The 26,159-nt window shown below is 42.4% G+C and overlaps 2 protein-coding genes across 5 annotated transcripts; both read right to left on the reverse strand.

Moving 5' to 3' along the window:
* Window positions 1-593: 593 nt before the first annotated feature.
* On the reverse strand, window positions 594-10,228 carry LOC129584861 (somatostatin receptor type 2-like). The gene is made up of 8 exons (XM_055477239.1): window positions 9,578-10,228; window positions 4,703-5,187; window positions 4,165-4,383; window positions 3,116-3,347; window positions 2,977-2,986; window positions 2,728-2,813; window positions 1,794-2,103; window positions 594-1,501 (listed from the first exon to the last, which is right to left on the reverse strand). The coding sequence occupies exons 3-8, from the start codon at window positions 4,363-4,365 to the stop codon at window positions 886-888; spliced, it is 1,455 nt and encodes a 484-aa protein (XP_055333214.1). The 5' UTR covers window positions 4,366-4,383; window positions 4,703-5,187; window positions 9,578-10,228; the 3' UTR covers window positions 594-885.
* A 6,447-nt stretch (window positions 10,229-16,675) lies between these two features.
* Window positions 16,676-26,076, reverse strand: LOC129585109 (uncharacterized). Of its 4 annotated transcripts, XM_055477657.1 has the most exons (14): window positions 25,377-26,076; window positions 24,042-24,677; window positions 23,204-23,809; window positions 22,500-23,062; window positions 20,074-20,391; window positions 19,898-20,007; window positions 19,724-19,832; window positions 19,476-19,620; window positions 19,318-19,411; window positions 19,213-19,247; window positions 19,041-19,148; window positions 18,889-18,983; window positions 18,447-18,662; window positions 16,676-18,374 (listed from the first exon to the last, which is right to left on the reverse strand). In XM_055477657.1, exons 1-14 carry the CDS (start codon window positions 25,789-25,791, stop codon window positions 17,151-17,153), a joined length of 4,674 nt encoding a protein of 1,557 aa, XP_055333632.1. In that variant the 5' UTR covers window positions 25,792-26,076; the 3' UTR covers window positions 16,676-17,150. The 4 variants fall into 4 exon arrangements, with proteins under 4 accessions (XP_055333632.1, XP_055333631.1, XP_055333630.1 ...); XM_055477656.1 differs by having other exon boundaries at window positions 16,677-18,374; window positions 20,074-20,388; window positions 22,500-23,809; XM_055477655.1 differs by having other exon boundaries at window positions 16,677-18,374; window positions 22,500-23,809.
* Between the last annotated feature and the right edge of the window lie 83 nt (window positions 26,077-26,159).

A 26,159-nucleotide genomic window follows, 5' to 3' on the forward strand; every position in this document is an offset into this window, starting at 1 on the left:
AGTACTACATTAAAATCGGGAATGGAATACGTTTAAAATTTTAACAGTGGCACACAATTAATGAACTTAAAAACACACTACTCCAAAATGTGTTTGTGTAGTATGTTGATGGTATTTGTACGAACGTTATTTTGCTTGTCATGTTCGACATCCTAGATCTTTTAGTGTACGTATTGTACCTGCATTTCATTGCACAGCTCATTTAATTCAGTATTTTAATACGTACTGTAATTAAAGCATTGTGCTATACTTTGTACATACAGATATAGCTTCATGTTTATGTGCTGTACTAATTTTTTATGATTAAAAGCAGCAAACTTGTTAAGCTGATACTTAAACGAAACTTGTAAACTTCTAGACGAACCACATTAACAAGTACGAGTAACAACGTAGGGATCTGATTTCCGCAGAAGGGTACAGTACTAATTTAAGGGTGAATAAGGTTAAGTTATAAATTCGTCACACCTGTCCACGACCTCAAAATTACATATTGATTTTGTGTTCACTAATTTTAAGCTGGTTTTTGGTTTACTGTTTTTACCGAATTACGTCTTTTTAAAGGTTTGGGTAAGTAGAAACTAATTAACTGGCAGATCCTGAAGGATATTGTTTCGTCCAACACATGAAGTTAGGAACACCTAATGTTACAAATAGTAAGTACATATATTATGCGACATAAGTCAACAGACTCGAGACAAGAAAGAAAAGCAGAATTAAAATAAACAAATGAAAATTCCCTCTTGAAACCCAACGCGAGAGAAACCATAAGTACTTCTATGCATAAAGTTGCTTGAAAGACCTGTCTTCAAGTAAGGACAAAATGGGTGTAACCTGTAAATGTCATGCACATTTGGCTTTGCCGGTCGATCTACAGTTTATGCTACTTTATACAGCATCGTCTTTTTCGCCCAGCGGAACACTGGCCATAGTGGTAGTGGTAACCGTAGTGGGAATGTTCCCGAAGTCCGTCAGAGATCCGTTACGGTAGCGGATCTCGGTCGGCGGTGGAGCCAGCTTGTTCGTTCCGTTGGTCGTCGACTTGCGTTTCTGTGACCTTTTCAAAAAACTGGTAATCTCCAGCTTCTCATCATTGATGTGCATAGTCGGGCTCTCATCGTCATCCTCGTCATTATGCTGTTGAAAGCGCCGGCGAATGGAATTGCGAGAGCGTGCAAAAATGTTACTGTGCTGATCGGGGACGGAAGTGCGCTCAGGCTGTAGCTGGTCCATGTTGTGACCGCCGCGGCCCCAACAACAGGCGGCTGCGAAGGACTTTTTAAAGTTCTCGCTCAGCATGGCGTACAAAATGGGATTGACGCTGCTGTTGGTGTAGCAGAGCGCTTGCAGTATGGTGCTTGTATAAATAATCGCATTACGTGCGGCATTTTTGCCGTCGTTGACCGCTGCTGTTGCCGCAGCCGGCTTCGCAGAATCACAGGACGGTTCGGGATTAAGATAACTCGTAATCGACGATATGTAAACAAGCAACACCTGCCAGACCCTGCAACAACAACGCACCACTCAGGCGATGAAATAAACGTGTGACCACGCGCTGGCCATCTGTGCTACAAATTTACTCGAGAGTTTACATGGATAGCTATTACATCACCTTTATACTTCTAATCTGGGCGCAGCACGCAATGATGTAATGCATCGCAGAAAATCGCAATTTTAACCTTTGTTACAATTTTGACACATGCAAAAACGCCCGCTTATTGTATCCATAATTTCAGTAATTAATGCGATAAACGCGAAAGTATTATCAGTTATCACACGTGCAGTCGTGTACCCACCAATAAGGCAGCCAGCAGATAACGTACGCCGACACCACGGCTAACACCATAATTGTTACGCGCCGGTGTGACCTTCGTCGGCCATCGCTGGTGGCCTGTGAATTTTTCGGGCCGAGTGTTTTCAGTTTGCGTAACACCATGGAATAAAAGGCAATGATGAGAAGCAGCGGAAAGGTGAAGCCCAGTACCAGGCAGTACAATGTGAAGGCTTGCATGCCGTCAATGTACTCGCCTCCCGGCCACGCAATGTGACACGTCCCATTCGATTCGCCTTCGGATTCCAGTTTGGCGTAGATGAATACCGGTATCACTGCGAAGAAAACGATGGCGTTGGATTCTTTTGGGTGCGAGTTCAACAGCGTTTTTACCAGAGCAGCATTTTGTGTAAATCAAGGAATTCGAAGGCATTGGTCAACTGTTTTAATTTAACCTTTACAGTACGTACTCCAGGAATCTAACGATTAATTTGATCTAATGATGCGCATTTTTGCTAATTAACCTGATGAAATGCATTTACGGTGTATGTTACATGTATTGCAAAATGTTACAATACTTGTTCATAAAAATTAACGGATACGGCGAAAATTTTGTAGTGCCAAAAGCAATCTTAGCAGTAATATCAGGTGCTCCGTGGAATTACATTATTCCTGCTTATATCTGTATGTGCCGATTAACCAATTTTCCACATGGACACATAGGAGGCGCCGCGTTGCGCAAGGTAAGACTGATCGATACGAGACAATGCATGTCGATATCTGTTCGTGTCCCGGTCGCAAATAAGCGCATTTAACATTGATCGTCCTAGTACATTCGTGACCTTTTTTAAAGACAAATCATAGCTAGGAGGATCTACTTTTTTCTTCTCTCTGTGGAAGACCAGAAGGACTGGGAAAGACCTTTGCTTAGAGCGTATTTTTTTTCTGGAGAATCTTACTCAGAGTTGCCGACGTGAGCCACGTTATGGCGCAGACGACTTTGGCGGCTTTGGCAGTGCGGTATTTATTGCTGCGGATCGGATGACTGCAAGGCAAAATGCATCATCATCAACAGTGTTCTACCAGGCATACGATGGGGCTACTTTAATTGATGAGAACATCAACATCTGGAATGCCGACGGACGGTGCACGTGTTGAGCCAAACAGTGCAGAAAGAGAGAGAAAAACTGATCCAAGTGTGTACTCACCAAACAGCAACTGTAAAAAAATACAACAGTGTCTTCTTAAGAATGCCGTTGTTAAACTGTTTGCCGGTAGTACTTGGAAATTTATTTCATAGCTAAGCTGAATAGAAAATAAAAAGTAACCATGTCGATGACAACGTACAATATCGATCAGCCGACATAACCATGAGGAAGAATGAGGACGCAAACTGATTAACCGTTGTCATTGTGAAGAAGATCCGACAATAAATATCACCAAAGATCCAACGGTCTTTGAAGGTTGTGACCATTACCAAGGGTAAATTTAGCAGGAACGATAAATCAGCCAAGGCCAGTGACAGGATGAAAAAATTTGTCACAGTGTGCATTTTGGAGAAGCGCCATACGACATAGATCTGCAACATTTCATCCTTATCACAGAACGTAATTATTGTTTTTGCACGAGAAAATTTTTACACGCTAAAAGCTTAAAACCTAACTGTCACAGATTTTAAGAATTTGCTGTCGCATTTGTTTTCGTGAGCCGTGAACGGAAATTTACAAGTTAAGATCACCCAAAATTTTTATAACAAATTTTGTTTGATAACCCGAATTTTACTTGATAACAAAATGGTAAAAGGCTACTCCGCCCATAAAAAAACTGTTGGTTTGAACTCGAAAGTGTGCACTTGATTTGCAAATAACTGGATGCTTTGCTACGCTATCCAAAACAATTCACTAGTCAAGCATTATACCATTTTAAAACTAAGATACAGTACTCGTGCTAATACTACGCCCTTTTTTCAGGTTGTTCAGATATTTTCAAATATTCACTTCAAATCATACTTTTAATCAACATATGCTCGAAAATGTTCTCATATTCGAATTTTTGCATATTGTTTCGTGGCAACTTTTATGTTTTTAAATTTTCGATCAAAGGATGCACGGTTAATTTTTGTTACTAGATCTAGAAAGACATTTTGCATAAAGCATACCATTTTATTCATAGTTGCTTATAACTTGTAAGAAAGGCAGTATTGCGGTCAAAGCATTCTAGCGCACAGAATGATAATAATTATAATTACAAATTACAAACACGGGAATCGCATCACCTGCTGTTAGCGTAAATGTCTATATATTTATCTACTCAAGAGCGGTGAATACCGCGGTCACTGCGCTTTAAAAGTTATTATTAATCAAGCAACTAATAGACACTGCACGCTGTTATCTTACCACGAGGCTATTCCCACACATGCCCACAACCCAAATAATTCCATAATACAGGTTGACCATAAACAGCAGGGATCCCGGCTGGGTGTCATAATAAGCCGCGGTGTTATTGCCGAAGTCGCTACCGGCTGAACAGTTGCCGGTAGCTGGATACAGTGTACGATTGATTACGTAAGTGTCCAGCGGAGCCGTCATGTTGGGCATCAGTGTGGGGAAGACTTCCTGTTATGAATTTGTTTTAATCGTTATCCCCATATGTAAAACATGGTAAAGGTTTCCCTCTATCGGTATGCGGAATGAAAAGTGGAATAAACCTTTTACCGAATCATCCGCCATCCATATTTAATACGGCATGCATACATGACGGCGTATCAATTTTCTGTATTTTAGCCGATAATTCGCCCAATCGGCAAACCGAAATACAAAAACGTGGCTATCACCATCACGTATAATAGAAGGAAAATTAGCTTAATGAAGACGGTGTTAAAAGCCGTAAATTTGCCGCATGACCGTCAACACACGTTATACGTCGGAGACTCACCTTTAGCCGTTAACGAGGGCCGGATGCCGGTAATGAGATCAGTGTTTCCTGATCACTTTATCCAATATATAAAACGTGATGACGGGCACCGTGTGTGTGTGATGTGTGTGTGACAACACAACGTAAACGGGGACGGTGTTATAAAACCCGGGACAGAGAGAGCGCGAGTGCCGATCCGCTCAAACTAATCAGAATATCCGCAAGGGATACAACAGCGCCGGGACTCGTTCAAGTAGCCGGGCTATCAGCACGATTTACATATACGGGGAAAACGATGGAATTTGTCCTGGGAATATGAAGCTGGCGGAGGCCGGGGCGCCGGATGTGTTAATGTGCAGGCGGCTGGCGTTGCCGTTGCTTACAATGTATACAGAGTCCGGTTTACTTTGATATTTTTTATACGTGGAAATTTTCACGGGATTAGGTCAATACCAATGAGGCGATCACTGAGAAGACCGATGATGGGAAACGGCAGGTTGCAACGTCTGTAAAAAGTCAGAATAACAGTGGGCCATTGGAAAAGGTCACCGGGTGTATACACAGTAGCTTTCGCCTTAGTAACATTGTCATCATTTCCCCTGAGGACAGACTTATATACACTCCCACATGGACACCAGGTTGCTCTATTATTTTTAGGCCGTACTAACAAAACTTTGGTTAAAATCCGTGTCCAGTGTCACGACACTGAACCTACCCAGTGGATGATCTATCCGAGCTATATACAGTAGTGGAGTATTCTCTTCCCGAGACGTTATTCAAGAGGTGGGAAAGGAATAGGCCAAATGAATGAAAGACGAACAGTGCAAACACACGCAGTAACAGTACAGCTCCACATTCCCAACGAATTTCCTGAAATTGATGCATATTGTACGGGGGGGAGGACACACCACACTGTGCGTTGTCCATGGGTAGACAAAACTGTTTACACTAGCAATCAATATAGTCCCAAAAGAAAGAAAAACAATGCATTGTAATTGCTATTTTTTGCGTTAAGTGCAAACGCACTGGTCAGGACTGCAAGTGCTTATGGTAAAATATTCATAGGTTCTGGATCTCTGCTCCATTAATTATTCGCAAATGCCGGTGTAAAATGCATCGATTTGGAAGTACAATTGTGTGTACCGACCACATACTGCACACATCTGCCGGTTTCGCTTTAACGCTGCAGCGGATGCGTGCATGTTCCACGGATCACGTATGAAAATTGTGAAATTAAAAGCCAAATCTGAATACTTAAATTTAACTCAAAATGTTTTTTATCCAGTCGAGATCAGAATTTAAATTATTTTACATTCTGAAACTGCTGCAAACTGCGGCGATTGGAATATTCGAAATAAAAACTATACTCACAGCAACAGCGGCATACGAAAGTCAGTGCCTAAAAATTACTCGTGGTTGCTGCATTCTGAGGTACTCGTATTTACCAGAAACTTCAATTCAATTCAAATGGACACTTCCGCGTTCATTTATTTATTAACATTTCTACAAAACGGTATATGTATAAAAAATGTTTTACACGCTCTTTAATGCTATCCAGGTGTGAAACAATATAGAGGCTACTCTTGCCATAATAATGCAGTTATAAGATTCAAGTTAAGATAACCGACTACGCTTTAACGAATGTTAAACATAAAATAGCTCCATCTTTGATTCCATTGAAACCCGTTTTACTTGCGAGTACCTATTTTGTGACCTTAGAATTTTTCTAGTCATTATGCAGAAATGCTTAATGTAGGTATAAATGTCAGGATTGCAAATATTTCACCTGACATGAGTAATTTTGAAATAAATAGCATTTACTTTTGTAAGTGTTCGCAGTGCAAAATTCAAGAAAACAAAGTACAGTCATGTAGAAAACTTAATTTCTTTTATGTCCTGTGGTGATAATATCCAGTTTTGGACTGGTCCAGATACCTTTTCCTGTCGTTTACAAACAAACAGCATGTCGTATCGAGTCGTACAACACACTGGTAATTTTTGCGCAAGATCTAAATTCATTTCGATCCGGAATTTTAAAGTTCTACAAGAATTCTAGACGGTATGCAAGGTGATTCAATAATATACAATTTATAACCATAAAATTAGAGAGCTTCATGCAAAGTAACGCAGAATTTTGGCTGTATATAACGGCATCCGATATTCAAAACATACCTAAATTATGCTTTTTCATCGTCTCCTATTTTTAGCAGGACTGCAGTAACACATACAATCTACGTCGAGTACAAAAAAGTACTTAAGCGCCACCGGCAAACAAAGAAGTCCATTGATAAACCCCACGTCCAACGAACACACTACTAAAGCATGCAACATCCGACTATCACTCACCCTTTTAACCCAGCAGTATGAATTCTAGTTGCTGTGTATTTGTTCTTGGACCGTGCCTCACAATTAACGGGACAATATGAAAACCGTTAAAGTAAAACCCGAGGGGCACTTCCGGTCTGATTGGGTATTACCCGGAGCACAATAAAGAAAAATTTACAGCTATAAAATAAAAAGCAAAGTAGCACGGAAAAATAAAAATGCCGGCGTTAGTGTTCAGAATGCGGACAGTCTGGACGTTTAATACACCACAATACCGTATCCCAGTTTTATGAGATATAAAATTCTGCTGTTCCTAACAACCGTATGCCGCTCGATTATTGACGGAGGGACAGCCAAGTCGGTAACCTGAGTACGAACTGTGTAAGCTCCTTTATTTGCACACAGAGAATTCGACGAGGCGAAACCAGAGACCGGACCGCTCATAATTTCCCAAATTGACGACAAGAGCATCAGCTGGATCAACCCAACATGATCGACAATATTTTTCCGATTTCTATGTGTGTATATGAGCTTCAGTGACATCAGGACACAGCCATTTCGCTGTTCCATACGCCGAAACATGCGTCCCCAGAAAAGAGACCTTTACAATGCTGTCGACTATAGCAGACGCAAGATCTATATATCCCTATGTGAACGGAAAAAATCGAAATTATGCTACTTGATATGGGGTACAAGAAGTCCAACTACATCTACCTAATTTCCAACATATTTTCACAAACAGGATGATCGAGTTTCCATAACAGCGTCGTTGATGCACCGGCGTATATATGCCATCCATCAGTTAAGGGACTCGCACGGCAGAGAGAAAAAACCCTATCAATCGGGTCACTCAACACCAGAAATTTCGCTAAGGTTTCCACTGGGTGATGATAACGTGCGTCTACGTTAGTCATAGGAGACTAAAAATGTCATGCAATTATGTTCATTAGGTCTTTTCAGAAAGCGGAAACCACCCGTATTGCTATATACGTGCATAACTGCGCTTGTACCGTACCATACGAGAATGGAAGTAAAAAAGAATTTGATGATCTGCAGTTATCCATTATCACTGCCATTATCCAAACGAAAATAAGCCTAAACACCGCTGCATCTTTGCAGTGATTTATCCAAAGATACTAAAGAATTTTAAAAGTAACTGAAAAAACAGAAGTAATGAGTAACGCTTTATGGAAACTTTTAAAGAAAAGGTAAATGCGCTGCGAACGAAACCCGACCTTTTCTAGGGTTGATAATGACAACCGGAAGCAAAAAACGTAGATTTCGGATTGCAAAGTGAAATACCTAAAACTGTTGCATATTCGTAATACAAGGAAAACTTTGTGCTTTCTATTATCAACAAGGAAAGAAACTGTCATAATGTTATACACACACACCAAGAAACAGGCTTTCGTCTAATTTTTTAAATGCATGAAGTTTAACTATTGCGAAGGTTGCTTCTGCGTATACGCAAGGCAAATGAATTATATGGGAGAGAAACTCCATTAACATGCACATGCATCAGTCAAACTCAAAACAACTGCACATGTAATGCCAACGTAACAAAACGTGGATGACACCAAATCCCTACGCTGCCGGCTTTCGTGATCCGCTGCTTATACTACATAGTCGCATCCCGGTAATGACCAATACGGTATACCGTATACAGCTAGCACTATTGTACCATATATGGCGCAGGTTACAATAATGTGTACGCCTCCTCCGGTCACACAGATCCAGTGATCTATCCTTAAAGCATGCCCTAACTCAATAATCAATGTTATAAATAAAAGGGAAGAAAATGTCAGGAAAATACGTTTAATTAGATATAATTAAGTATCCTTCTCGCTGCGGGTGCAGCTGATGCTACGTCAGCGAAATGGATTTTTTTGTTGCCACAGATCTCAGCAGATTGCTATATATGTCTGTGCGTATAGAACAGGCACAATATAATTAGCATATCGATCAAACATATTCCAGGCCATAACGCAATAATCCGGAAAATAGTTAATTATGAAAACGACGATTTATCTAAATTACAAGGCGGGGCTTCCACCAATAATCTGTGCAGTTTAGAATTTCAAAATTACTTTATAATTATTAGTCTATCGGCAAACATCTTGGTTCGTTTTCGACGTGAAATATATTTCACATACATAAAAGCCTAAACCAATTTAGCTCAGAAATCACCACGATATTAATACCGTACGATTTGTCGCACTCCTTGAACGTTTTTAAAACCTTTTTCTGCTTGGCCTCATGTGCAAAAAAACGTGTGAAGCAGATCGAGCTGCACCTTTATGCAGCAGCAGCGGAAGTTGAATGGCTCAAGCATCTCGTAAGCGAAGGCCACAAACACACAATCCACTATAAAAGCGAGAACTGTCGCGCAAAAGCCATTTATTACCGTGCGAAAGCACTCCAATCAATAGTATTTAACCGGGAAAAAAATTTAAGTGGCAAAACAGCACTAATATGATTTGTCGGTTATTATGTTAACATTGTCATTATACCGCAGCAAAAAAGAGCATCAATCGCAATCCAATAAACCCATATCTACCATGTTTCACTTACCAATTTACTGCATTGCACAGGTTGCAGCGGCCATCGCCAATAAACTGGATCATCAATACGTTACACAGAAACTTAGAAACCGATATGAGCTGATAATGTCATCCCATGATTTGTATTGTATAACCGGCGTGTATATCTCTTCTGCAATATGTACTTGCATCATGATCGAAGACATCCATCGATGCTTGATGTGCGTGTGCTTATTAAAACACCGGTCAGAAATTCACGCTTTTGCACATAAATCCAACGACAAATTGTCGAGCTTTTGATAGGAAAAAAACCCATCACCAATTTGCATTTTGGTTATTCGTTAACGCGGAGAAAATTTGTGGTGCATGAAGCCGGTGTAAGTCACTGTGTGGGCAAAAAATGCCGGCTAATAAGCGGCTTGGATATAGCGCGGGCTTGTCGTGTGCGGATAATCAAGAAGCGGATTTGTATATTGCAGTCAGATAAAAACGAGAGCGAAATGTCTGTCAGGGAAATTTACATTAAAAATCCAGCATATGCTATACACTTCTATTGCAGTGAACACAGGGACCGAATGTCAACATGCAACAGCACTTCAATCTATATAATCGGCCTATTCCCGGGTTTGCTGTTAAGCTAAACATATAGCTCTCCCGTATATTAGCGAATCCCGGCTAGAAATAGCCGGCTACCGTGATGCATCTCTACACTTTAACTACTACGTAAACATACAGTAGTGGTTTTTGTCGAGCGGGCCGCCGATGTGCGCTGTCTTGTAAATCTTTTCCACCATAGGCAGATATTGTACATACAAACACATAAGTGCATCGTTTCCACTATACGCACATATCCAATGCCGCAATAAATCCTACATTAAATTCCGTGTCGATTTTCGATAGGCGGCAATGTGGGGCTACTACTGTATATATATTTGCATTTCTCTCTGCGTATATATGCTAACCGCTGTAAACGGGGCTACCAAAAAGATCCGGCGCGCGATTTTTGATAGAGCTATTATGGAGGCCCAAACGACTGATCGTCAGGACCCCGATCGGTCTAATGACTGCTGCAACCCGGCGTTCAATGAAAAGCGCTAAAAGACCGGGGTTTGCCCCCGGAGAGATCTTAACCCCGGCGCAAGCTGGAGATATGGGCGCGCGTGTGTTTTTTGCCACCACTCAATGAATCATCCTATCACCAGGTTGCGCTCCATAAACAACACCCAAGCACTTCCTATTGTCCAGAAATTGTGTAACGTCAATAATCTAATAAAAACAGATGTGTGATTTTATTCCAGCAGAGGCATTTCATTTTTATCGATCCAAACCGATCAGATTTCAAGAAATTGCAATTCGTTACCAGCAGCGATATTACTGTTTTGATGTAGCAAAAAATAACAATGCCGGCACTAAATGTGTTGCATATTATATTAACATTGCTGCTTGCATTAAAGTACTGCTTACGGTATAATAATTTATATCCACTAAGATTTCCAGTAAGATTGCCTGCCTGTAATAAGCCTGCCACGTCCTGTCGTAATGGAATTCAGAAAATTTAATATGTCAGAGTTGTTGATGTAACACGTAAGGAAATGCTTTTAAGGAATGTTACACTTTCTGCTATGCACGAGCAGTTAGTTTTCACACATATGTGCAATATTCAGAGCTCACTTGTCAAAACTAGATGAAGCAGATCATATACTCTGGAACTCGGTCGATTACATACCACACTGCAAACATTCTCGGAATGCAAGCCGAGCCAGTTTTTGCAACTAACCGTAATGAGACCCTTGGGAAGACTGCGAAAATGTTGGGTTGGGTCCCGGATTAGTTAAATATTTTTTATCCGTACTATCTGCCACAGTGTGGCCACTGCGGTATGTTGACCTTACACTATGGTTCTACACGTGACTTGTGCGGTATTAAGTAGTTAATTAATTTAATGCGGATTAGCCGTTGAGTCCAACATCCAGCGGTTTTATATGACAGACCACTAACTTCTAATGTTCTTTTCCTTAAAACCGCATAATATACCCCCAGCAGCAAATGGAGCCACAGTGCCTGATATAAGCTGAGGGAAGAAAGTGTCAAATTCTCCAGGACTTGTAACATGTGCTAGAAGGAAAATCGATGGGACTGTATGACCGGGGATGAATAACATGTAGACGATCTCATTTAATTTCGTCTAATATCCAAACGTCTAGACAAGCTTTTGGGCTTTATTGTCAAGGCGTGCACTGGCCGAGTCGCAAAACGTCAAAACAATTTTTTGACAATCATATTATCAGGATGTCGTCATATTAAAGCAGTGTCTTGCAACTTGAACATGATCGTCTCGATAAGACGATGTCCTTCCGCATCCCTGAAATCAACTTCTGCCACAAAGCTGACAGTTGTAACGCATACCGAAGTAACATCCTCTAATGCAGGACTTCCGATGCAGTACCTTGCTGTAAAAACCGTGCGAAATAACCGAGAACTAATTACCAAAACGGCTAGCATATTAGCGACTGCTAGCTAGAAAAAGCGTTTCTAAAATTATTCACTTTATTATGTAGATGCGGATAACGGGATAATTATTTCAGTGAGACATAAACCCGATCGCGAAGCCTCGATACCTGCAAAATTAATGGTGAATGTTTTTATCGTATGAAAAAACGATCATGTAATTAAGCAATCATTTTATACTGTATACGTTTAAGTTTCGCCGTTTTGCAATTTTGGGTTGATTGAAATAACTACCGTTAACGGCTAGGGCCTGCTCACAAGTCAGTGTCTGTTAAACTGAGATGACCATCGTATATGTCTGTGTACAACAGCCGGTAGAAAAGAAGATCCTGTTAAAAGCAAATGTTAGCGTAAGAATACCACTAACTTCCGTTAATTTGCCCACGTCAATGCAACCTCGCTACAGGGTTAGAATTTTAATTGTACCAAAAAGGAAATCGCATCGCATCTTCCACACTGTTTTGCATTACAACAGAAAACCATCCTGCATGGTGACATTACAGTGCGTGCATGCGAAACGCCATTAAAACCGGCTGCACACAATACGTACATACCATCAGCCGATGCATGTTAGGTAATATATTACAGGGAGAGGAGTATTGGTAACTGTTTGTGTCCCATCTGCCAATATCCCGCAGGCCCGCACTTATTCATAATCACTTGGTAGGCGCGCAGGAAATCGTCTGTTAGTCAAATATCACTGCTGCTATGGCGTACAGTGGAGACGAAATTTCCCAGGGTTTCCCTATGTAGGGAAACATACACGTAGACGTACGTATACCGACCGACCGGGTGAAACATCCTGTTATTTATATTAACCGCTGGGAAGACAAATTGCTTTCTATAATTTTCCACGTCGTAAATAACTCTATATCCTTTTTAAAGGCGAACGACAGCAGCAGACGGAGGGAAATGTATGCCAACATAAACGGCATAACAAACAAACACGCGTAACCGCAAACTCCGGGTAAACGCCAAATATTATTCACGTGGGTTATTTTCATCTCTGCTCTGTATTTTTTAACGAAATCGCTCGACGAAGGACTAATGAAAGAGCATTTAAACGACAAACGACACTGCTGACAGGCAGTGTGACTCGTTTATAACGAGATGCAAACGTCCTACCGAAAACCGAAAAACAGTTAAAGTGTCCTGATTTATTGATTTATTTTAATGTCCCTTAAAATATAAACAATACAAACAACAACATATGTAATTCCATTAAAATTAGAAACTACATGTATGATCGAAAAATTGCCGCAGCAACACAAATAATCCAACAAAAAGAAGCGGTGTGTTTTCCCCAACGGAAAATCAAATCAAATGGAAATTATGTTAGTTAAAATTTACAACCATTTTTGCGCAGCGCACAGTTTTTACAGGACTGCTGTGGACAACGTAAACCCAAAACAGTAGTAACGAGCCATTTACGCTCGTCAAGTGTAATCAAAATACACGACTGCGTTAATTCAGTGAACAGCAAGGCGTGAATGTAAACACCTCGGAATCTTCTTCTAATTTTACACGTTTTTTTCCCATCTTAAACTATATCTTTATCCATACAGCTCACTAATGCCATCCCACTCAAGACTGCTCAGCCGTCGAAACAAGATAACACACAACGGCCCTTTTCCGGCGCGGGGATTAATTATGCCTTTCTGTAACCACGCACTTCGTTCTCATTACAACATCTTTTCACTGCACATTAAGGCAACCCCAGTCGTCTCCATGAGCAGGAATTCAAAATCCCATTACGCACTTTGTATTCGTATATTATAACTCACAGTGCAGGATCATCGGCCGGGAAAATGCTACTTTTTTTCCTTCTTTCTCATAATGTGCCCAGGCTGCGCATCATGCCTACTTGCACAATGACAATGTTGGTGCGTAACCGGCATTGCGGCGGGCCCCAAGGTTGTCTGCGTACTTCAGCCTGCAAACCGGGCACTAAAATGCCATTTTCCTGCGCCGTCATTCAATTTCCCTGGAAACCGATCGTTAATGTACTGATGTTATCAATATGCGCTTGACTAACGGGAAAAATCATTTGTCAGTCAAACGACAAAAAAACATACTCCAGTTCCGGTAAATGTGCAGGCAATAAAGGTCATCTGTAGATATACGATAAGAATAACTACACCGCCATAAACATTTGGACATTGCCATGCAAATTAAGACGCTATGATGTTTCAAGAGATATGCAGATGCTACAGCAAATTAGGTACTTCTGTTCCACGTTTAAAGCAGCTCCGCTGCTAATTTGCTACGCTCCGATACAAACATGCGGGATCTGATTGCTACACAGAATTATTTATTAAATACTTCGACAGTAAAAATACACCAGTGTTTTCCAACTCGTAGAATGGTTCAAGACACACATGCACATAAGTATACACTTAGCATTTTATGAAGGTCTTTATGCTTAACACACAATACGATCATTATTTTAATTAAGTAATACAGATAATAGGATATACAGCGCAGCAGTTCCAAAATACTACTGTAGTGCGACTGCGCACCGGTCACCGCTATTTTCACATTGCCAAATCCATGAAGGCGATGATGTGCTTGTAGACTTTGTAGTCACCAGGTTTGCGAAAAATAATACAAATAACTTACAAGAGTTTTGTGGAAAAAAGGCCCAAAATAATTCTGTGTAGCAAAACGATTTATTTTTCGCACACCGTTCTGTTATACTTTGTGGCTTTTTGCAGCCGTTTAACTTGCCTAATATCTACTTTCTATGCGAACACGAATCAATACTGCTTAACCGCATGAGCTGTTGTCCATATCGGAAAACGTTTAGAAGTCCAAATTAGTCACGAAGTTCAGCATGTATTAAACGGGACCACGATCATGTAAATACGCACAGTGTTTGATTTTTCAACCGTATTATGCTGCAGCGTAATTAGTACATTCAGCATAAGTAAAGAAAGCCGTGTAGAAAAAAATGTGAATCTAACGGAGCAAATTTCCGCTGGAAACTCCGGGGTTATTTACTTATTCAATATCCATTGGAATTTGTATAAGATTTACTAGTTACTACAAATAATGGCCCAGTCGATATAGCGAATCAGCACACTTTCTACCGAGCGTATTAAGCTTTTGTCGAAAGTGCAAGATCGACAAGGATCATTCGGCATGAAGAGAAATGCAAACAAGCATCCCAGCCTCATTTCATATGTAACGGAACAAAAACCTCGACGTCTCTTTATGTGACTTACATAACCGAATCACGTCGCTTGTGTAAAGGTCGTATAACCCGGATAAAGTTTCCCCTTCTTACATTTCTCCGCATATAATTGCCATCCAGAAAAAAAGTGAAAATCCGGCAAATTTCGCTCACATCGCGAAGTCAAAACATCGTTTTTTATGCGCAACGACACGGTAAAAAACAGCGGATATACGCACACTAGCGATAACAGATCAAACGCCCCATTAGCCGGGACAAGATCAATATGGAGTAATTACACCCACGGATAAAAAATGTCCCCACACCCATCTTCAAGCAGTCAACTTTTCATTTAACTCCTTCTTAAACCACTATCCACTTGATGAGCAAACTTTATCCAAGTTACATTATAATGTGGCAATAAAAAATGTACCCGCGTGTAGAGGCCCGACAAATATCGGGATAAGAGGCTGCGTTCCAAGAGGGTGCGGATTAATTCAACTGGAGTGTATATATGTATAAGAGGCGCAGTGGACGCGGTGCTGTAACACACTTTTCCACAGGCCAATCGATCAAGCCACCGTATAGATTTAATCCCACACGCCGGAGAGTATAATTAAAAGTAAAAACGGGACCACCACCACCCTTTGCACACGTACATTACCCATGCCGGTCAGCACGCCGGTCGGTACTGGGAAGAGAGCGCAACGTGTGTATCTGTGTGTAACAGTAACCATCCGTTGGCAAACAACATGTTTATGTGCCATTCTGCCACCGCCAGTGCAGTGTCTTGTACAAAAGAACAAGTTTCACAGGCCCCATCGTCATCGTTTTTTCCCCGCACACACAATAGGCCAATTACTCCGTATTTCACTCCGGTGAAAAGACACTTAAACCAAATTGCATAGCGATATAAGTATTCTCTCCCGGGCCACAACTGAAGGGGCCTCGGCTGGTAGTGAGAAAATTAAATTTTCATGTCAGAGAGTATAAAGTTATTAAGCTACATAACCTATTCAAGTATTTCTGATACCGTGTCTCCAAGGCATAAATCGATAAATAACCCTGGCCGCATTTTCTCAAAATTGTCTCTTGAACAGCCCGTCTTCCTCCCTTATGCATCCGCTCCTAATCACAAATAACGCAACGTCCCGTCACACATAATCACCTCCACTGCCAAACCCCGACCCTCAAACGCAACTTATAGCTAACCACTTCCCAGTAATTATTAATGGGAATTCCTAATGAATAAACAACCTAATTCCCAGGAGATCATATTACGTGCTCCTGTTCACTATTCGCTGATACCTGATAAAGTGGTCGTGCGGAAAGACCCAACGGTTTGCGGAATATATATTTGTACAATTTAGATGGTTAATCAAAAACTGCAGCTGAATTTAAAGATGACTTTTCTTTGCTTTAGTAATCAGAAAATTGTTTTATGCCTCAGCCAAAAGCATCAAGAGAATAACCAACTAAAAGAATCGACATTAATCAGAAAGAACATCCCGCCAACAAAACGAAGAATGCGTGAGAAATGAACATACCGGCAACCGTCGCTGCTCGAAGTTTTAAGAACGTACTCTATATATTGTAGAGTAGAATCGATGCAGTCGGTACCCGATCGATCACACCTTCCAACTGTTGTATTAAAACGAATACAGAAACGAAACTGCAAAGTGCAATCAAAGCACTCTTTGGTAACCAAAAATTTCCCCACAGCGTAATTATTAAACAACTCAAAAAAACTATCACGGCAAAGAAGAGCTTATTCCGGATTGTAAAATAATTCAAAAACTTAACACAAAAATAAATATTTTCGCCAGCATCCATCAACTGCATAAGGGTGCTCTACAAACGTAGTCGCCAACAATCAACAATATGGTGAAAACCTCTAAGCAACAAATTCCACGCAACATGAAATTTATGCCGATGTACTCGTTGGATTGGACACCATACTCTCCTGTTGCACACCGTTCTCCAGCCTCTGCTGCTGCTGAACATCACCCATCTGAACCGCCATCGCACCCATCTGGCCACCACACACAGTCTTGGCCTTATTAAAAGATTTTTTAGCGCCCGCCGTTGGCAGCCCCGGACCCGCCGACAGTACAGAGAAACCCACCAGGCTCGTCGGCGGGACACCTCCTCGCATCACTCCGGATGGTGATTCACTGCTAGGCGCCGTGTTCCGCAAAGGTGCCAGCGTCCATGTGGGCAGCGGCGGCTGTCCACTGTCCATCATGGGTGCAAAGCTCCGCATCGGGGGCGCCCGCATTATATGCGGCGTGTTCGGATTGGTCGGCGCCGGTTCGTAGCTGCGGACCATCACCGGCGAACGCACCATAGGCCGCGGACGGGTGGGAGAACTTTTGGGAGAGGTCAGCGGCGAGCGTGTCTCCATAATCGGACTATGGAGCAGGGGCGACGCCGCTTTGGGCACCAGATCACTGATCGAAGGCAGCCGCAGCGCGGTGAGCGTCGATGACCGGGGTGGGGAGATGGTGGGTGACGTCACGGGACTGGACATGCCACTCGACGAGATCAGGTGATGAGGTAGTGGAGGGATCAAACTGAAGGCTGGATGCGCGAGAACGGGACGGGTCGGGGGGAGCAGCTGATTCGTTTGCATAAACGTCGATGGTGGGGGTGGACGTGGTGGACTATTCATGTGGTTCTGCCCCATTAAGCGCATGGCAAATTCCATAGCCGGCGACTGACTGACAGGAGGCGGAGGAGCAGTGTCTACAGGTGGTTCACTCGGTGGGGGAGCCGGTTTCGGCTTTCGCGGGGATGGTTTCTTCGGTTTCGGTGGCGGTAGTACGGCTTCATTGTCCAGAACAACAGCAGCAACACTTGCAGACGCGTCTGTTTCTGGTGGGAGTTTCTTTGGCTTAGCACGCGCCTTCTTGGGTTTTGGCTGCGATGGAAGCGGAATATGAATATCCAGTGGTATCATATCTGATATGCTCTCATCCGTAACTTTCTTCGGCTTGGCAGCCTTCTTGGAGTTCTTTAGCGCCTTTTTCCTGTCTTTATCTGGCTCTTCGCCTTCTTCATCAGAAACCCATTCACCATAATATTTCTGCCGTAGAAAGCGCAGCACGCGACTAGTATTTACGAAAAACTGGAGAAAGATATCGGAGATCTGCAAAACAAGACGAGATAACACATTTAAGTCATCAGTACAACGGCAAACAAGGTGCACAAATCTTCGAACCTGAACTACTGCTTCATCTGGCAATACGCAGAAATCTCCGTAATGCAGCACTTTTTCGTCTACCGTAATGGGACGTCGACCGTGGTTTTCGATGCGAAATATCCCATTTCGTTCCAAGATGACGTAACCCTGCAGCCTTGACACTCGTCCTGCATAGCCTTCTACAGAAAGATCAACGTCCACAATATGCCCGGGCACGCAGCGACCGAATGAAACCTGATGAAACAAAAACAATGCATTTCCATTTGTTAAGTCTACATAATAATACACTATGGCGTAACCGCCGCATCAATTCAGCAGGTTTTTCGTTCTTATTTTATGTTTTTAGTAGTGTTTTATTTTGCGCCCATTAAAAGCATATAACTAATCAGTCTACTTTCCAGTTCTCTTTTACACAGCCGACTGTCGAGTAAGTCGGCACTCAGCAGAAACAATCTCTTACTTTTCCAGTTCTTAATCCATATTTTGCACGCTGACCAAGAAGCACCGCAACAAAACTGCGATCTTGGGGTGAGGAAAACTCCGGTCGCGTAAAATCTGTTCCCCATAATAACAATTAATATTTGTAACAGCATTAAAGTAAGACAAACATACCCGGTAATTCGTAATTCATGGCCTTTTCTAAAAGAAACCGTAAATGCTCAATTTCTTTATCCACATTCATCAACCGTTCCCTATTCTGCCGGTGGAGTTTATCCATTTCTGCAGCCATGGTCGGAAAGTAAGAAAGCGAATTCGTAATGGCGTACTCGATCTTCCTACTTACCATAGGCGAATTCACCACTGACGTGCGTCCAATTCCTATCAAAACAGTCACGCATCATTTTAAATCTAATGTACTCAGTTTATGAAAAGGCAATAGGAAACTTACTTCAAATCCGCATCTTTCATCTTCGATTCCATTTCAGCAAAGCTGGTTATCCGCTCGGTGTTAATTACGACACTATCTTCTGGTACCGTGCAAACTATGATAAATATCGACATTGCGATTTATAAACATAAAACTTTACACGACTGGAAAACCCTTACTCGTGTCAGAATTTTCAATCCGCCCTTCGGCCAGCAACACTTGCCAATGCTTGTAGAGATCTTCCGCCACTCGAAACGGTGGGAAAACGTTCGGATTAGCTTCCAGCATCACTTCGAATGTAGAAATGTCGACGGGTTCAGCAATCTAAAAAGATCAATCTCTGAAAACTAACACAAAGTAGCACTCAAATCAACATATATTCTACGACGATAGGCTTTGCAGTGTGCGCTAGCAGAGATAATCCTACCAACGGAATTTCCAGCAGCAACGCCTCTTCCGCTTCGGTGAACGGGGTTTCTCTTTGGACACTGCGCATGATATCGGGAGGGGAGGAACGCATTGCTTGGCATGCAGCCCTGGAAATACAACAGAACAATAAAAATCTGCCATTCAATTTACTGCAACAATTTCAACATCATACTTGGCAATTTTCTTGTTGTAGAGAAGGTTAAACCATCTTTCCTGTATTTCCACGTAAGTGAAGTGGCAAGAGAACTTCGCGTGCTTGTGAACCACCAACAGATCACGATACTAAAACAAGAAATTAACTCGATTACGTAATTCCTTCATCCTGTCCCAGAGTGTCATTAGCCTTACTTCCAGCACCGCCATAATCAACTTCATGTCGTCTCTAGGCTTCCATCTGCCGAGATCCGTCAGCGGCATGGTACCAATCTTGTGCACCTCCTTCTGGGCAGCACTCTTTTTCTTATGGGAACCTTTCTCTGTCGCAGGGGCAGCAGTCGTAATCTGCGAAACATCATTGGTTGGCACGATATTATTCAGAGGAACAGGACTGGCCACATCCATTGGTCCATCAGACAAAACGGACATGGATCGCATTCGAGTGCGGAATCGTGTATCCTGTACTTCTTCCATAGGTTCTACAGATGGGCAAGGCACGGAAACGCTCTGCTACAGAAAACAGAAGGTTAAAGCAATACACTGGATAAACAAACCCATACGGCACGATTCAACTATTACGTAACACAAGAGGATAGGGAGTGGTCCCACTTTCACTACTTTTTGTTTCAAGGGCTGGACGGTCGGAAAGGTGTGTTACGTGACAGAAGGGCATCACAGAAAATAACGAACAAAATCAAAAATTTTAATTAATTTTTATAGGAGGATAGCTGGGTTTCCGCTGCGTCTGCGACACGGTGGGTGAAAATTTGGTAATGCGAGCGTTACAATGAGGAGTGGGGAATGCGGACAACAAATCGTGTAAGAAAACGTTAAGCGCCCAAGAAAACGTTACGCCCCATGTAGCATGAACTTAAGATTAGAACTATCAAAAAATTTCACAACACGAACTAAAAGAATTTTCAAGTAAATACTTCACATATTAGTATGAGCAGTTTAACCCTAAAACTCGTACAGTAAATTCGAAAAAACACCAAGTAAATTTAATATTTTAAATTCTGAAAGCACCGGAAAAGAAAACCCTTAAATACGCCAAAGTCGCATACAATTTAACGACCTTAACCCTCCAGCGGGCGGTACCCGAAGGAGTGCGAATTTCCTTCTGAAAATCGGGATTTCCCGATGAAAAAAATCAATTAAGATAGGAAATTTTTTGTGAGCTTGTGCTGACCATAGGTCAGCGGTGGTGACTATGTCGTTTGCCAACACCAATGCCCATGGACAGTCTACAGCATAAAAATGTTTAATTTTGTAATAATTAGGCAAACGGCAATTACGTAAAAGCAATAACTTGACTAAGTAGCTCAAAAAAAGTGCTTTAAAACCGCAGTATGGAAGTGGTCAACACACTGACCACTGGTCAGCAAAAAAACTAAAAGCTGCCAAAACCCGTTTCCATGTATTTTGACTACTATTACCCGATAGAATACATAAAAAAATATGCTAACGATATTTCTTTGCCATAATGCTTAATAAAATTGCATGTGGTACTGCACTAAGCACTCTCTATGAAGTTTGACATTACACTTGCTGCATTTCGGGCAAGCGTAGCTGCCTTTATGATGCCTGCATCGTCCGCGGTTGCACTTTCCCTGGATTTGGTCGCAGGTGGCACTGTCAAAGACGGCGAAGATGGTGCAACCGAAGTGATGATAGGCACCGATTCAGATATAAGCTATCACTATGCACTAGCAATTTTTGAATAGCACCATTAGCCGGAAGTAACCCGTAAGACTGCCGCTAAGGTCAGCATCGCCACTAGCAATGTGCACATTACAGTTTGCAATCACTAGAACTGCTATTTTCAAATGCCAGAGGCTGGTAAAAAGTAAAATTCTTCTGTTTTCCAAAGCTACCGGGCTCCCTTAATTTGTTTGCGTGCACCGCTAGCGTAGGTAGAAACGCGGCAGTGCGCAGAAGTGCTTGAACGTTTTTTTGTCCGGAGGCGGACAACGTTTGAAATGATTTTGCATCTTCGCCGACCGCCCGGGGTGCTGGTCTGAAAAAGGGCTTTCTGGCTTTTGCCAGCTTCCGAATGACGTTCTGACACCTGCAACCGTGTGGCGCATGTCTGTGTACAAACCGACAACAGTTTGATCCGATTACGTAATAAAGCGCTGATGTCGCAGTTGCACCCGCCCGTGTATTCAAGACCCTTCACGGGCAATGGTATTGGCAGACGACACACGTTTTTGACGGACTGTGGTCATCTATGGTTCAATCTTCTGAACCCGTGTTAAGCGTTTTTAGATAAAGCGTCCTCACTTGTACCTTGTTGATTTATCTCCGGTTTAATTATTCAATCACTAATTAGATAATTAGCAAGACCTACGACAGCTAGAAAAGTCCAAAATTAACGATTTTCGCGGACTTGCCGTTCGTAATCAACTTGAGACAATAGTTTCAATTATATTTTTACTGCTGCTCACAAGCCCCTTTTTGCTTGTTATGGTACGGGATAACGATTAACTGTTGCCGATCTCCGGGGAAAAATTTTCAAACACCTTGTCGTTTCCAGACACCAATGCCCGTCAACGGGTTAAGATAAAAAGGTCACCTAAAAGTCACCGACGACGGTATGTGTGCTGGATTTCACTTACAGTTAATAATTTCCGACTTGTCAGAGAATCAACAGAAAGATCGTCACTAATCAAACTGGAACAGTCATCCTCCGAATCACTGAAATCTTCCATACTGACAAACACATACGCCAGTTTTGGTATGTCCGGCTTGACCTCTACCGGTGGAGCAGCATCAGTCCCATTACTGGCCTCCTTTCCGTTGGTCTGCGGAACAGTCGGAGTACCCACGCGATTTTCGGACTCATTCGTGTCCGGATCCATCGGCATCGGATTGGAATCGAACGTCGGCTTCTCGCGTTTTACTTCATCCTCAACAGAATTCGGTTCAGTTTTGATAGTCACTGTCCCGGGTGAACTGCTACGAACTGGCTTCTTCTCTCCATAATTCGATGCTTTTTTTGGAGAACCAACGTCCTTCTTGCTTTTCCGTCCCGATGAGCCTTGGATAGCCACCAAGGGATCCACAGAAGCTCCTCCATCTATTTTCTGGCGCTTATTGACAGGTCGTTTGGGTGAGTCGGGATCTTTTTTCGTCTTGCGATTCTCCCTCATCCGAGCTTCAATTGCTTCTGTCTCAGAGGCTGTCAAAGTAGAATCAGAATCAATTGAGCGCACGAAGTTTCCTTTGGAAACTTCATCAATTGTTTCATCCACGTGCGATGAAGACATGGAGTCCACGACCGCAGGACACATGTCCATTGTAGCAACAGAATTAATAGTACCTGTTTGAGCTGGCTTAGTCTCAGCGGTAACGGTCGAAGGTGGGATATTACGTGATGATTCCGTAGATACAACAGGAACATCCGGTAATGGCGCTTTATTTATATCACCTCGCCTAATTATCACACTGGTACCCGTTGGTATCTTTTGAACAGACTTTGCTGCCTTTTTGATGGTACCAGAATCCGACAGAGGAGGAGTCACCTTCGCCTTCTCAGGTGAAATATGCGGCGAAATGGGATTTGATCGGAAAGATGGTGTGCTCTGTCCCACAGAAACAGGTGTGCGAACACAAACGGTAGGATTTTTCTTGACTTTTTGCAAAATCAACTTCGGTATTTGCTTATTAGCTATCTCTTCTGACGAAGCACTGTGCGACGAGCTGGCACGACTGACTTGATCTTGAGACACCACAAGTCTGCCCGGGCGATTAGATGATCTCGGGTTAACACTGGGCTCAATTTTGAGTGTCCTCTGTGGTGGTTCATTCGCATGGGCAGGAGGTTGTACGGTGTTCTTTTCTGTAACACTGGAGACACTTTTTCCGCTGGAAGCTCCAGTAGACGCAATACTGACGCCACTTGATCCGCTTATGCTTCCGGTAACATCTGCATAATACAAAGAATCAATTTATTCAAGAAGTGCTTCAACAAAAAATGAGGCGTATCCATAATCAGTTGATAACTCATTTTTAGGACCCTGTATCAACTTACTATCTAAATAATGAATAATATTAAAAATCACAGTCGGATATATACACCGTGTGGTAAATGTGGCTACATAAAATGTACAGCTACATATCTATACAAAACCTAAAACAATCCCAAATACAGTACTTACCGCTATCATCGGGCTCTTTTCTGCTTTTTAGCACCGCACTCGCAGAATCGCCTGACAATTTCTCCGCGACATTGGTTTTCTTAGGCACATGTGATGATACAGCCCGTGGTCTGGTGATCCTCTCCACAGTGAAATCGCCTTTGGACGGTGCTGCAGGAGGCTTCCCATTATCGGCAGCCAGCTCCTGCTTCCCTATTCCTGTGGAATAGCGTCGCAATGGAACGGGTTCGGGAGTGGTAATCGCATGCTCGATTTTGGCATCTTTGGCTTCGAATGTCGACGGGTCGCGAAAAGGAACAACCAGTCGGTGCTTCTCGGGTTGTTCTGCACCAGTTGTGGAACTTCTTGGTCGGCCAACCGAGAGAATACTGGCGTATTCCTTTCCCTCTGCTCTTACCGGGGGTTTTACGACAGCCGCAGCCAGAGGAGTTTTAACGATGGACGTCATTCTGGTGGCTGGTTTGGTGAAAACAGGCAAACTTGTACCCGATCGCTGGGTGACAATAACTGGAGACTTCACTGGACGGGAAACGGCAGCAGCTGAATCCAAAGATTTCTCGCTGGCCAAACTACTGGTTGAGGCAGGCATTGTATCTCCACTAAGAGGTGGTCTCCCTGGTGGCCTGCCTGGTTTCCCTAAACAGCAAAACTGTTCATGGCAAGTTCATTAGCAATTCCATCGCCTTCTCGTTGCACGGACGCCTTTGCCATCTATATCTTACATTCCTGTGTATCTATGCCAGAAAATAAAACAATACTAGCTACGAAAAACAAAAGACTATTATAACACAGTACACAGATAGTTACTAAGCACACTGGAACTTCAAACCATCCAAATTTTAAGCAGTAACTGCAAAATAACAAGCGCTTTCTATCGATAAACCTTCGAACTGCTTACTACTTACTAGTTCACGAAGAAAACAAGAATGATCCCCGACTCATTGCCGATTTCGATTGGGAAAGGCAAAAGAAACACTATTTTTTATGCTCTGGATTATCGGTTAATTTTTTCAAATGAAATAAGACATCGTAAAATATTATATCCCATGCCATCGTAAAATAATATATCCCATACTGACACATAAACGTGATTAAGGCGTCGTTAAAAAAAGTGACATAACTCAAAACTGTAATATGGCTTAATAGGGTTAGTGCAAAAATGAGTTATTTGTCCAAATCCAATCGATAACTAGCCCAGCGTATATCATTCGAATGCCTATGAATTTATTAATGTCAGCCTAATGAAAACCGAACCGTAGAAATCGATTAACGGATTATTTGTGCAACGTAAATGCATGTATGTATGTCTATGGGCAGTACATGCCATCGGCTTACGTTCGAGCGAGCGTGTGTGGGCCAGCCTCTTGGGCACGGAGCTCTTGTTGGTCTGTTGTTTCGCTGCTGATGAGCCACCAGCTTCGCTGTCTGATATCACGGCTGCAACAGCAGGAGCCTCATTGTCCATCTGAGATACCGTTGAACTGGAAGACGAATCCGTTGCAAGCTTGTCACCAGCATTCCCAGAAACAACTTCTGGGTCTTTACTAGCAGTAGCATGTGCTTCATCATCAGTAGGTTTTGGCTTGCACGGTCTGCCACGCTTGTTCTTTGTCCCGACAACAGCAGCAGCATTCGCGCTAGCGGGTGGCTTTTTCGTTTCAGTTTCAAAATCTTCATGAAGCTTGGACTTTTGATGGGGATCCCGCGTTTGCAGGCGGGCTGAACGGCGAGGTTCCTGGTTTCCAGACATGCTCAGAAATCAGACAATAAACGAAGCAATCAACGCAACATTGGAGTGCGATACTAGTCGTGGAACTGAGCGTACCCAGAGTGATTTTCACAAAATTTCTATAACGTCCTGAGCAATACAATCAAACAAATGTCGATTATCTGAAATCTGAATCAGTACACGCGGCTCCATCATCTTAAAACTTCCGGTTATAAATCACAGAAAAGGAATGGAAGCACTTTGATTTGAAAATAAATGACAACTTGGACTAAGAACTGGAATTTTTGTGTTTGCTGGTTTGCACATTAGCAGTCTGCACTCATAGGCCAGCTTGCCATGATTCATAAAGCAGCCCGAGCGAGGGAGCGCAAACAATTTTTGGCAAGCGG

The sequence above is a fragment of the Paramacrobiotus metropolitanus genome, unplaced genomic scaffold (genome assembly GCF_019649055.1).
Source record: "Paramacrobiotus metropolitanus isolate TYO unplaced genomic scaffold, Prichtersi_v1.0 Parri_scaffold0000015, whole genome shotgun sequence".
Classification (NCBI taxonomy): Eukaryota; Metazoa; Tardigrada; class Eutardigrada; order Parachela; family Macrobiotidae; genus Paramacrobiotus; species Paramacrobiotus metropolitanus.